The sequence below is a fragment of the Heptranchias perlo genome, chromosome 3 (assembly GCF_035084215.1).
Source record: "Heptranchias perlo isolate sHepPer1 chromosome 3, sHepPer1.hap1, whole genome shotgun sequence".
NCBI classification, from domain to species: Eukaryota; Metazoa; Chordata; class Chondrichthyes; order Hexanchiformes; family Hexanchidae; genus Heptranchias; species Heptranchias perlo.
The window spans coordinates 73660714-73673009 of record NC_090327.1 but is presented as its reverse complement, the minus strand read 5'-3'; the positions used below and the strand labels follow the sequence as shown (position 1 = coordinate 73673009).

Here is a 12296-nt window from a genome sequence, read left to right as displayed (position 1 = left end):
AGTTTAACATTAGAGATGTGGTGAAAGGTGAGAGGACCATAGGAAAGTGATTTCTTCGTTGATTCCTTGGAAACTTGAGCCAATCAGGACTTCTTGCTTGATGAACATTTTGCACATGCAATGGTGAGACAGATGCATCTCAAAGCTTTGGGCAGAACTCGATTTCAGCGGGGGAATAAAACGAATGATATCAGAGTCATGGAAAGGGATATCAGGTGGGGTGTATAATGGGTGACCGATCCAACATGCTCCTGCTGAAGTTGAAAGTTCTGGCGTACATTACTAGCTGATCGCCTGCGGCATTGATGACGTGGTGATGTGGGGCCTGGACCATGGTTTTATTCTGAGCCGGGGAAAAGAGAACCAAGGGGCACAACTCAGATGGGGAAACAGTGGCCAATGAGTAACGTGGAATTTTAAAATTATAAAGCACTGGACCCCAAAAGAAATAGGTACTTACATGTTTAATGTTGCTGGGAACACAACAAACAATAATGGAAGCTATTCTGAGAATTTTTATTTTCCTGGATCTGATTTGCAGCCAGAAGACTTTTTAAAATTTGTTCATGGGATACGGGTGTTGCTGGCAAGGCCAGTATTTATTGCCCATCCCTAATTGCCCTTGAGAAAATGGTGGTGACAATTGAGTGGCTTGCTAGGCCATTTCAGAGGGCGATTAAGAATCAACCACATTGCTGTGGGTCTGGAGTCACATATAGGCCGGACCGGGTAAGGACAGCAGGTTTCCTTCCCCAAAGGACCAGATGGGTTTTTACGACAATCCAGTAGTTTCATGGCCACCATTACTGATACTAGTTTTTTTTAAATTCCAGATTTTATTTAATTAATTGAATTTAAATTCCCTAGCTGCCATGGTAGGATTTGAACTCATGACTCTGGATTATTAGTCCAGTAACAACCACTATGCTACCGTACCCGGGACTGTACATGGGACAAAAATGCGTCATTTTCCTAATCAAAATTGTATTGAAAGCGCTAGAATTACTTGATGGGCTACAGCAAGACTAACCATTCACTATGTGGGATATAGCTTCCTGTTCATAACAACGACTTGCATTTATATAGCGCCTTTATGATAGTAAAACGTCCCAAGGTGCTTCACAGGAGCGTTATCAGGCACACTTCGACACCAAGCCACATAAGGAGATATTAGGACAGGTGACCAAAAGCTTGGTCCACGGGGAAACCTTACCTAGCGTTACCTCACATGTGCGCGCCCGCGTGCAAGCACACACATACACGCCTAGTGCGTGTACAGCTGACAACCAGTCTAATTTAAGTTTTAAAACAGTATAGGAAGATATCATTTTATGGTCATCATAAGGGCTTATCTTAAAGAGTACACCTTCAAAGGATAATCTCTTCTCACCCTCTACATTTTTTATGGAGTGATCTGAACACAGTTTGGTTGGAAACCTGCAAAGGTGAAGAAAGGACATCTATTTCCTTTTTAAGTTGAGAAATCAAGATGAAGGGTCAAAGTCCATAGCACAGCACCAAAGGTAAAAAGAAAAGACAAGTTAAATCAGGTAGTGGTGATTAGGTGCAAAGATTGAGCTGTAAAAGCCTGAAGGTTATAGGAAGAATGAAAGATCGAGGGAGGTAAGGAATTATAGAACAGAATCATAGAATGTTGAAGGACCATATCACACATTTGGCCCAAAAAATCTGTACCGGTATTTTTCTCCACATGACCCACAGGGTCTAATTCCACTTTCCTGTTTGTTCTCTGTGTTCTTCAATATTAATGATTAGACATTCCAAAAAGGGTATTTAACTCCTTGTGGACTAATTCTTTTGTTTTCTTCATGTTTTAAATTACCAGAAACAAACAGCAGTTACTACGAGCTACTACGAGTTACTACAGAATGATATGGGCAGAGTGTTAGAATTGGCTAGTTTGGCAAGAGAGGAAAGTCAGAACTGTCATGAAACTGAAATATGTCGAGGAGGAACAGTGCAAAAATGAAGAGGATGAAAAGGAAAATTGTACCACGGGATCTTTTACATCCACCTGTAAGGGCAGTTGGGGTCTTGGTTTGACGTCTCATCTGAAAGATGCCACTCTGATAGTACAGCATTCCCTCAGTACTGCAATGAAGTGTAGGCCTAGATTATGTGTTCAAGTCTCTGGAGTGGGACTTGAACCCACGATCTTCTGACTCAGAGGTGAGAATGCTACCAGTGAGCCAAGGCTGACACCTAGCAAAGCCATCTGAAAGGGAGTCATGTGTGCAGCCAGGAAGACCAAGTGCTGCTGTGAGGCACAAGATTGTATGAGCTGGGGAAGCAGGGGGGCACCTTGTTTATCAGCCTAAATGCTATTAAATGGTACAGGATTTCAAGGTTTTACAAGAACTACTTACAAAATCTTCTTTTGCTCCTAGTCTTTTCTGCCTCTCTTTTTCAAGTAGTCCTTCCAGGATAGAACAGGCTTCATTACTTGCTCCGGGCCTCAGCTGCAATGGCTTGTGAAGAATATATTCGTACATCTCTGCAGTATCACGACTGTAGAAGGGAGGCTGCAGGATCAAACATACTGGTTTTGGTGAACTGCGTATTTTATTTTTGATCAAGTTGCTGTTATCCTTTTAAAAAATATTTTCTTCTTTCTCTCAAATAGTCTTGCATTCTCTGGGCTCTACACAGTATATCCCTGACATCAGGGCAGGCAGCTAGCCTCCTTATAGGGGGTATGCCACTTTGTAGTCAGCCATGAGGCTATGTCCAAGAGTAACTTACAATTTACTTTTTCTGCTGTAGAAAAATATAGTACCTCCAGCACTTCCAACACCCGGTCTAGATTGGAGCATGACATATGAGAAGCAATGAGCATGAATGTGCCATTTGGTGCAAACTTCTCATTAAGGTCACTAGGAAAGGAACAAGGTAAGGATTTAATGACAAATACTGCAAGAGGCTCACTTACTGACCGGCTGTGTCTGTTCTGCTACTGTTGCATGGAGGTGATGGAAGAGTGGTACTAATCTGAATTTTTTTTGAAGCCTCAACACAATAGTCTAACTGTGGTCAGAAAAGCAGAGTGTTATGTATCTGAACAGCGTTCCTATCTCTGGTGAATGGTGTACATGGTGGTAGAATCCCCCCTGAAGTGCTTTATTTCTTTTATACCAGAGAAAAACTGTCATTCACTTAGCATCAAAGCCCTCTACCAGATTAACCTGCACTTCTTTAACAACCAGGTATATCTGCAGACTACATCTTATTAAAAGCATCACAGGCCCCAAGATGCCTTCTGATTGATTGATTGATTGATTGAGTTGTTTCTGAGCAGAGCCTGGAGCAGATGCCAAGATTCCGTAGCCACTTGTTGTGGAAAAAATGTACATGAATTACATGTTGAAATGTTCACGAGATGAATAAATAAAGCATGAACATAAAAAACCACAGGTTGTTTATTTGCCTACATCATTGCAATCAGCGATAAAGGTGAAAGATTAAAAAGAAACAAACCACTAGATCAAACTAAGCCATTGACAGAAAGAGAGTAGAATTGCAAACATTTACTTCTGAATGGTTAAGATTTTGTTTCTCAGGTACAAAGATGTTAACCCAACATTTTTTTGTGTGAGAAATGATTGTCTGGCACTTCTACATTACAGACCATAGAATAAGAGTAAAGAAACAATTAAAACATTTTTAAATTTGTTCTCAGAATGTGGGCAATGCTGGCAAGATCACATTTATTCACCATCCCTAGCTACCTTTTTGAGTAATTGTACAACTGAGTGGCTTGCTTGGTCAATTCAGAGGGCGTTAAGAGTCAACCATGTAATATGAAGTAGAGTCACGTATAGCCCAACCAGGTAGGGGTGGCAGATGTCCTTCCATGAAGCAATGAACCAATTGGGTTTTTAAATTGACAATCTGGCACCTTAATGGTCTTTTTTTTAGTGCTAGCCAAATTCACAACTTATCATGATGGGATTTGAGCACTCAACCTCTTGATTGCTGGTCCAGTACCACTACACTATTGTACCCCTGATGCATGGCCATCTAAGAACAATGGCCTTCAAAGTAAAGCAAAAATGTTGCTACATCATTTAAACAGATTCAAATGTAGAATACTTTATTAAAAAATGATAGACGCTCAATGAAATACACAATTACAAACTAGATTACATACCAGGCCATATAGCATCTCAAACAGAACAGAGCCGAGACACCACCAGTCAACTGTATTATCATAAGGTTGCTTTTTGAGCACTTCTGGTGCAAGGTACTGAAATAGAGAAATAAATATTTACTAGAATGCAGTAGCCACTCATTAAAATGCATCTTTATTTTGGGTTTGTTTTTTGTTCGTTGGTGCTGTTTTTTTCTCTGGTTCAAGCCTTAGTTTTTTTTTGGAATGGGTCGAGCTCATACCCAGGTCCTGTTCCAACGTCCTGGTAGATAATGAAGATATCCATGATACTAATTGGAAAGAGTAAAGAGTTGAACTGGCCAATTCTTCCAAGTTCCCAAAGTAAACAAGGTATAAAATCTGACTGAAGCATCTGATTAAATCCTTAGTTCATCTCTAGATCCCATCAAAAATTAAGTTATATAGAGAGAGTTTAATCAGATTGCAGTAATTTGTGGCTATTTAGAGAGAGCGCCACAGACCATAGCATTGTATTCATGGGGTCAAAATTATACTTAATAAAAAAAACAGAACAATGCTTACTTTTCTCTTCAACTAATTTTCCCATTCAAATGATGCAGTCTGGTTCATTTTTAAAACTTTTGCTTCACAATTGTAATTTTTTTTTAGATCAAAACTATCAAGAAAAGTAAGTGACATCTGGATTTATCCATATTCAACAAACCAGTACTTTCCCAAAGGCCAGCGTGAGTCAGTCTTCTCCCTTCACAGAGGCTTTCTCTCCCTCTAACCTCTTATCCCAGTTCACAGAGGCAATCTCTCTCTTCAAATACCTCCACCTCTCAAATCACAGAAATATCCTACCTCCTTGATGTGCTACTTAATTGGCAGCAGCTCCTACTCAAGGGTCTTACTTCATTTCAGGATTGAGATTGGACTCTGTTGCAGGTGGCAATTCCCGACTGATCACAAGACCAGGAATTCCCTCTTGCAGCATAGAGTGAAGTCGCAAACACTGTCTGGTATGAGTAGCAACCAGGGCTAACAGCATACATGTCAGCCTTGAAAACTAACAAAAGTCGAGCAACAATTTCAAAAATGCTGGCAATTCAAAAACAGCCATGAATATAGGCTTATAACAGATAATTACAATGTAGGGTGGGGCCACACTAGATGAAGAGAGCCATCTTGTTCTTCAGAATGAGAGATTGGTAGAGATAATTAGTACCTGATGATATGAAAGAGTCACCACTGAAGATACATATTGAAAAGGACATTGTTCTAAAATAAAGACTAAAAATAGAGAATTCACCATATCCAGAGTATGTATTCCAGAATACAAAATGGAGTTTAAAGGAAAAAGTAGCAGAAACATTAACCATAATTTCCCAAAACGCTTTGGAAACAGTAATTGTGCCAAATGACTGGAGAGTGGAAAACGTTACACACCTATTCAATAAAGGGCAAAAGGAAAAGCCAAGGAGATTATAGGCTAGATTTACCTTGGTTGTGGGCAAACTTCTAGATTACATAGAAACATAGAAAATAGGAGCAAGAGTAGGCCATTCGGCCCTTCGGGCCTGCTCTGCCATTCAAAATGATCATGGCTGATCGTCTAACTCAGTACTCTGTTCCCGCTTTTTCCCCATATCCCTTGATCCCTTTAGCAGTAATGCTAAAGAGATTCCTTTAGCATTAAAGGGATCACTTTAGCATTACATAATAGGGGATGAAATTACGGAACAATTAGAAAGACAAGGGCTGATCGGGAACAGTCATGAATTTGTAAAAGCAGGTTGTTGTTGATCAACTTAATTTAATATTTTGAGGAAACCACAGGAAAGATAAAGAGAATGCAATTGATCTACATATGGACTTCCAGAATGAATCTGATAAGGTGCCACATGAGATATTGATTACAAAAATTAATGCACATAAACATAGGGTGGCTAGGGGACAAAATAGCAAAGATTTGGGGACAAATGGATGTGTTTTTGGATTGGCAGGATGTTTTGGGACCTTGATTTTTCATTTTTATATATATATGATTTGGACATATGCCATAGACAAATGACATCAAATTAGGGGGCATGGCAAACTGTGAGAAAAAATGAGAGAGATTTAACAACAGGGACAGATTAGAATTGGCTAATACAGTTAAATGCAGAGAAATGTGAACTATTACATTTTGGGAAATGAACAATGAAAGGAAGTGTACCCTAAATGGTAAGGCTCTTAACAGAGTGGAGGAACAGAGAGATCTATGGGTGCTGATACATATCTTTAAAAAGGTGGAAATACAAGTAGAAAAGGCCGTTAAAACGCCAAATGGGTTTCCAGGTTTTTGTTAAATGCAAGGAATCTTACAACACCAGGTTATAGTCCAACTGTTTTATTTGAAAATCACAAGCTTTCGGATTGTGATTTTCAAATAAAACAGTTGGACTATAACCTGGTGTTGTAAGATTCCTTGCATTTGTCAACCCCAGTCCATCACCGGCATCTCCACATCAAGGTTTTTGTTACATAGGGCATTGAGTATAAAAGCAAGGAAGTGATGATGCATTTGTGCAAGATGTTGGTTAGATCAGAGATGGAGTATGTGTAGAGTTCTGGTCACTCCATTATACGAAGGATATTGGATGCATGGAAAGGATACAGCAATGATTCACTTGATTGATACCAGGAATGTGAAGTTAATAGTTATGAAGAAAGGCTCTAAAAAGAGGGAATCTAACAGAGGCTTTCAAAATTATGACAGTTTTGTGAATGTAAATAGTGAAAGTATTGTTTCCATTGGTTAATGAATTGGTTAACAGGGAGCATAGACTCAGGATTACCATTTGAAAGGGTTATTGAGCAGCAGAGCAGGGAACACCCCCAGGAAATTAAAAAGTGTATGCGACTATTAGATTCCCCCTTTAGCCCCAATTTTTAGAGCCTTTCTTCTTAACTATGACTTCACATTCCAAGTACACCCTGCTCACTCACTCCTTCGCTTATGTTTCTCTTCTTCCTCACTTCGATTGTGCTACTGTCTCTCCTTACTTTTCACTTTTCACTTTTCTCCTGGGTGCGCCAGATCCAACATCAATCCTACTCTTTGATTAGATGGGAAGTACAATCCTAAGGTGGCTTTGGTGCTACTGTTTTAGCTTTTCCTGCCCTACTTTCCTGCGTTCCCATGACAGCTACCAGAATTTGCCAACTGAGCCTAAATGACTGTGGATGAATGGCAATGAATCCAGCATCTTATCATATAAATTACCATTCTGTCCCTTAGCCAGGGCCATGACCATTCTTCATAACTAATATATTTAACCTGCATCGCAAAATAATGTTCTTCATGTAGCAAATCAGTAAGTACTGTGAAATAGTGCTAAAATTACTTGCCAAACAGTATAAAAATTTCTTTAAAAATTTATCACCTCTGGAGTTCCACAGAAAGTTGTTGTGGTGTCAGTGCAAGCAATTCCTTCTTTGCAGAGGCCAAAGTCTGTTAAAGCCACGTGCCCCTGTAACACAAAGTAAACAGCTAATAAATCAAATAATTAAAACAAAAGACATTTAAACAATGTAAAATTTAAACAGAAAATGCTGGACATATACAAAGTCAATCAGCATCTGTAAAGAGAAAAGACAGGGTAACATTTGGATGCAAGACCCTGCTCCAGTTCTGAAGAAGGCTTTTTCCATTCATTTGCTTTGCCTCTTTACAGAAGCTCAGTGATTTGCTCTGTATTTACACCATTTTCTATTTTTGGTTCAGATTTAAAGCATTTACAGATGCTTTTCTTTTTATTTAAAGTGTAAACAATTAAATAATTGAAATGTAATTTAAATGATCTTGCAACCACTTCAGCAATACTAACGACCATTTATTTTTAAAAATTGAATAGCAGTTTCAAAATTGCTAATTCAGTAAGTAAACTGGCAAGCATAGTGGAATATGTATTTTAATGATTATGATGGGAAACATACAAAACATTGAGCCACTAATATCCCCTATATTCTTATAGCTCAATTATTGTAAAAACATAAATTATTTAATCTATGACCATTTGTGGGAACCATGAACAGGTATACACGATGTCTTCAGTTATACCAGTAACACAACACTTGTGCATCAGGCAGGGGATTTTGGTGTTTACATGCACTAAGTAATCGGTCATATTTGTTAAGAAGCATTTAAACTTACCACATTAAAACCTGTCAAAATATTGTACCTAATAGTTAGCCCGATTCCATCCTAATTTCCTGGTGTTCACATAACAGACCAATATGGAGAAATGGAAGTTTATAGGTTACATCTGTGGCCCATGTTTGTGTTCTTAAAGAAGCAAACTGCTTTATTAATAAGAAAATCATATGCATACCTGTGAGTCTAAAAGGATATTTTCTGGTTTTAAATCCCTATTACAAAAAGAAGAAATAAATTGATGTACCTTTACATCGGCTTAATTTTAAGCCTAACAGCAAGTCATTTAACACTAACAATAAGAAATGGGAACGCTGAAAAGAGCGTTGATGGGAGAAAGTTTGGAAAATCATTGATCAATTTCAAGTTTAAATAAACACACATGGCATCATTTACAGAATGGTTATGGTACAAACAAATCAGATCATTAAGTAAAAACAACACAGCCACTGCAGCAACACCACCAAAAACACCACAAGCATCACCAATACCACCAACAGGAAGCATTCTGGAACTGGGAGCAAATGCAGGTTGGTGAGGCTAAGGGTGAAACTACCATGGAATAGGATACAAGCAGCAATATTTCGAAAAAGTTGAGGATTGTGTATGGTGAAGCTGGGAGGCCAGTATGGACTGTGCTAGAAAATGTGGAAAATTGATCAGGTATGTCCTGTCTACAAAAAAACAGGACAAATCCAACCCGGCCACTACCGCCCCATCAGTCTACTCCCAATCATCAGCAAATTGATGGAAGCAGTTGTCAAGAGCGCTATCAAGTGGCACTTACTCACCAATAACCTGCTCACCGATGCTTAGTTTGTGTTCCATCAGGACCACTCAAATCCAGACTTCATTATAGCCTTGCCAAAAATGGCACAAGAGCTGAATTCCAGAGCGGAGGTAAGAGTGACTGCCCTCGACATCAAGGCAGCATTTGACCGAAAGTGGCACCAAGCAGCCCTAGTAAAACTGAAATCAATGGGTAACACGGGGAAAACTCTCCAGTGGCTGGAGTCATGCCTGGCATAAAGGAAGATGGTTGTTGTTGTTTTTGTTGTTGTTGGAGGCCAATCATCTCAGCCCCAGGACATTGCTGCAGGAGTTCCTCAGGGCAGTGTCCTAGGCCCAACCATCTTCAGCTGCCTCATCAATGACCTTCCCTTAATCAGAAGATCAGAAGTGAGACTGTTCGCTGATGATTGCACAGTGTTCAGCTCCATTGGAATTCCTCAGATACTAAAACAGTCCATACCCGCATGCAGCAAGACCTGGACAACGTTCAGGCTTGGGATGATTAAAGGTAAATAACATTTGTGCCATACAAATGCCAGGTAATGACCGGCTCCAATGAGAAAGCCTAACCACCTCCTCATGAAATTCAATGGCATTATCATTGCTGAGTCCCCCACTATCAATATTCTAGAGGTCGCCAATGACCACAAACTCAACTGGACTAGCCACATAAATGCCATTGCTAATAGAGCAATTCAGAAGCTGGGTATTCTGTGGCGGGTGGCTCACCTCTTGACTCCCCAAAGCCTCTCCACTACCTACAAGGCACAAGTCAGAGGGTGATTGAATTCTCTCCACTTGCCTTTGGTGCATATCCCAAAAAAAGCACTGCTACCACTATCAAAAGGATAAGGTAGTGTTTGTTTGCATAGTCAGATGAGTACTTGCTTGCATTCCTATTTTTGAAAGCATGCAGAATGTGGTTAGATAAACCGCTTAGCTTAGAGCTTCCACTCATCTTCTCTTGCATGTTATCATTCTGTAGCATTGTGTAAGTTGAAATATCAACACACACTGCTCAACTGTTCAAAAATTATATTGTACAATGAGAGCAGCACTGAAGATGCATCTATTTTGTAATGATTTACATGAAGTTCAGAACAATAGGTTACCTGTAAACAATGTTGAGTGAATGCAAATATCCCAGTGCACTAGCCATTTCTGCAGCATAAAATCTGGCTCTGTCTTCTGGGAAGCAACGCTCCCTTTGTAGATGGAAAAACAACTGAAAATAGTTTAGGATAAGTACATTAACTCACAACGATCAAATGCAGCATAGGTTTTCCATGTTACCCATAAACTATGGGGACGAGGAATAGTTCCAATTTGTGTGTTTACGTCAAGATTATAGGCTGCCTTTTCTAAAGGGACAGATTATGGCTAACATAGGAAGGGGAAGATTTCCTGCGTGCACTAGGTATAGTGAAATTGTAACAATAACTTGCATTTATATTGCGCCTTTAACATAGTGCAACGTTCCAAGGCGCTTCACAGGATCGTAATCAGACAAAAACTGACATTGAGCGAAAGGAGGAGATATTAGCACAGGTAACTAAAAGCTTGGTCAAAGAGATAGGTTTCAAGGAGTGTCTTAAAGGAGGCGAGAGAGGTAGAGAGGCGGAGAGGTTTAGGCAGGGAATTCCTGAGGTTAGGGTCTAGAAAGCTGAAGATAAAACCGCCAATGGTGGGATGAAGGAAGTGGGATGCACAAGAGGCCAAAGTTGGAGGAACACAGAGTTCTCTGAGGTTTGTAGGGTCTACAGAGATAGGGAGAGGCAAGGCCATGGAGGGATTTAAACACAAGGATGAGAATTTTAAATTCGAGGCATTGATGAACTGGAGCCGATGTAGGTCAGCGAGCACAGGGGTTATGGGTGAACGGGTCTTGGTGCAAGTTAGGATATGGACAACAGAGGTTTGGATGAGCTTAAGTTTATGGATGGTGGAAGATGGGAGGCTTGCTTCAGATCATTGATTGACTATGGAAATTAGCTTTTGTGTTTGGGGTGAAAAAGACTTAAGAGTTTGAAACTTAAGGAGTTTCAGGTCAAAAATATGTGTTGGTGGGGACACGGAGGAGGTAATGAACTGAGGCTAGCTGCTTCCTCACGGGTGAGTGGCCAATTTATAGGGAATCACATAGAATGCTTTTAAAATAACATTGGTGGAGGATGTGGAACAGATTACCTGCGCCAATGGCACATACCACGGATCAAGGGTAGGGGAGGGAAAGGGGAAAGAAAATGTAAAATAGAAAGATCAAAATAAGTAGGAAGAGTCATTATATTATATATAGGTACCAAATGCAGCTATTTAGTAATTCTGTATTTGTCTGTAACTTGCTTTTTATTTCAGCATTAGTACCAATTTTCAAAAGTGTTAAACATATTGAAATCTGTTCCAGTTAGTGGGCAAAGAAAATCACAATTCAGTGCTACCATAGTAGCTGTCTACCAGTTCAAAATTAATACTAACCTCTCCACCGTTAATAAAATCCAGGACAAAGTAGAGCTTGTCTGTGGTTTGGAACGAGTAATGAAGCCCAACCAGGAAGGGATGTTTCGCATTTTTTAGCAACACATTACGCTCAGCCATAATGTGCCTTTGCTGCAGTAAGAAAATATTTTAACAGCTGACATACATGCACAAAAAAGAAACCACCAAAAAAAATGTTTTTGGCAACAAATGAAATTTCTAATATTACCTCTTTCTTCTTTAGAATTATTTTCTTCTGCAAGACCTTGATGGCATAAAATTTCCCATCAGTTTTATGTTTTGCAAGTAGAACCTAACAAAAATAATTTTATAGTTACGATCCATAAGAGTCATTGCTTATTGGACACAAACTGTGGCAACATGTACCTCTGTGAAATATTGAAGCAAAAGAGGCTGATGCATCAGCAGAAGAAAAAGTTGAATATTTCAAATCTTACCTTGCCAAAGCTTCCTTTGCCAATTAGCTTCAAGAAAGCAAAGTCTGTTGGCTTAGCCCTGAAATAAATACCCCACAAAAGTCAAAAATCTGTAAGTTAAGCAGCATGAGATTAAAATACACAAAGCATGAAATCCTAATGCGGTGCAATATAAAATTCGACAACCTACTAGATGACGTACCGTTTTTTTTTTAAATGGCAAGATGGTCTAAGTTTTTATTACAAGAAAAAAAAAATCGAAACA

The 12296-nt window shown here is 39.4% G+C and overlaps 1 protein-coding gene across 2 annotated transcripts in view; it reads right to left on the bottom strand.

Moving 5' to 3' along the window:
* sgk3 (serum/glucocorticoid regulated kinase family member 3) overlaps positions 1-12296 on the bottom strand; it is a 127929-nt gene that overhangs the window by 6489 nt on the left and 109144 nt on the right. For both annotated transcript variants that reach the window (XM_067980259.1, XM_067980264.1), the window contains exons 8-15: positions 12053-12110; positions 11824-11907; positions 11595-11726; positions 10232-10344; positions 8506-8542; positions 7558-7644; positions 4169-4264; positions 2388-2543 (exon numbers count right to left, since the gene is read on the bottom strand). In XM_067980259.1, the coding sequence (XP_067836360.1) occupies positions 2388-2543; positions 4169-4264; positions 7558-7644; positions 8506-8542; positions 10232-10344; positions 11595-11726; positions 11824-11907; positions 12053-12110 (763 nt within the window). The remainder of the gene's footprint in view (positions 1-2387; positions 2544-4168; positions 4265-7557; positions 7645-8505; positions 8543-10231; positions 10345-11594; positions 11727-11823; positions 11908-12052; positions 12111-12296) is intronic.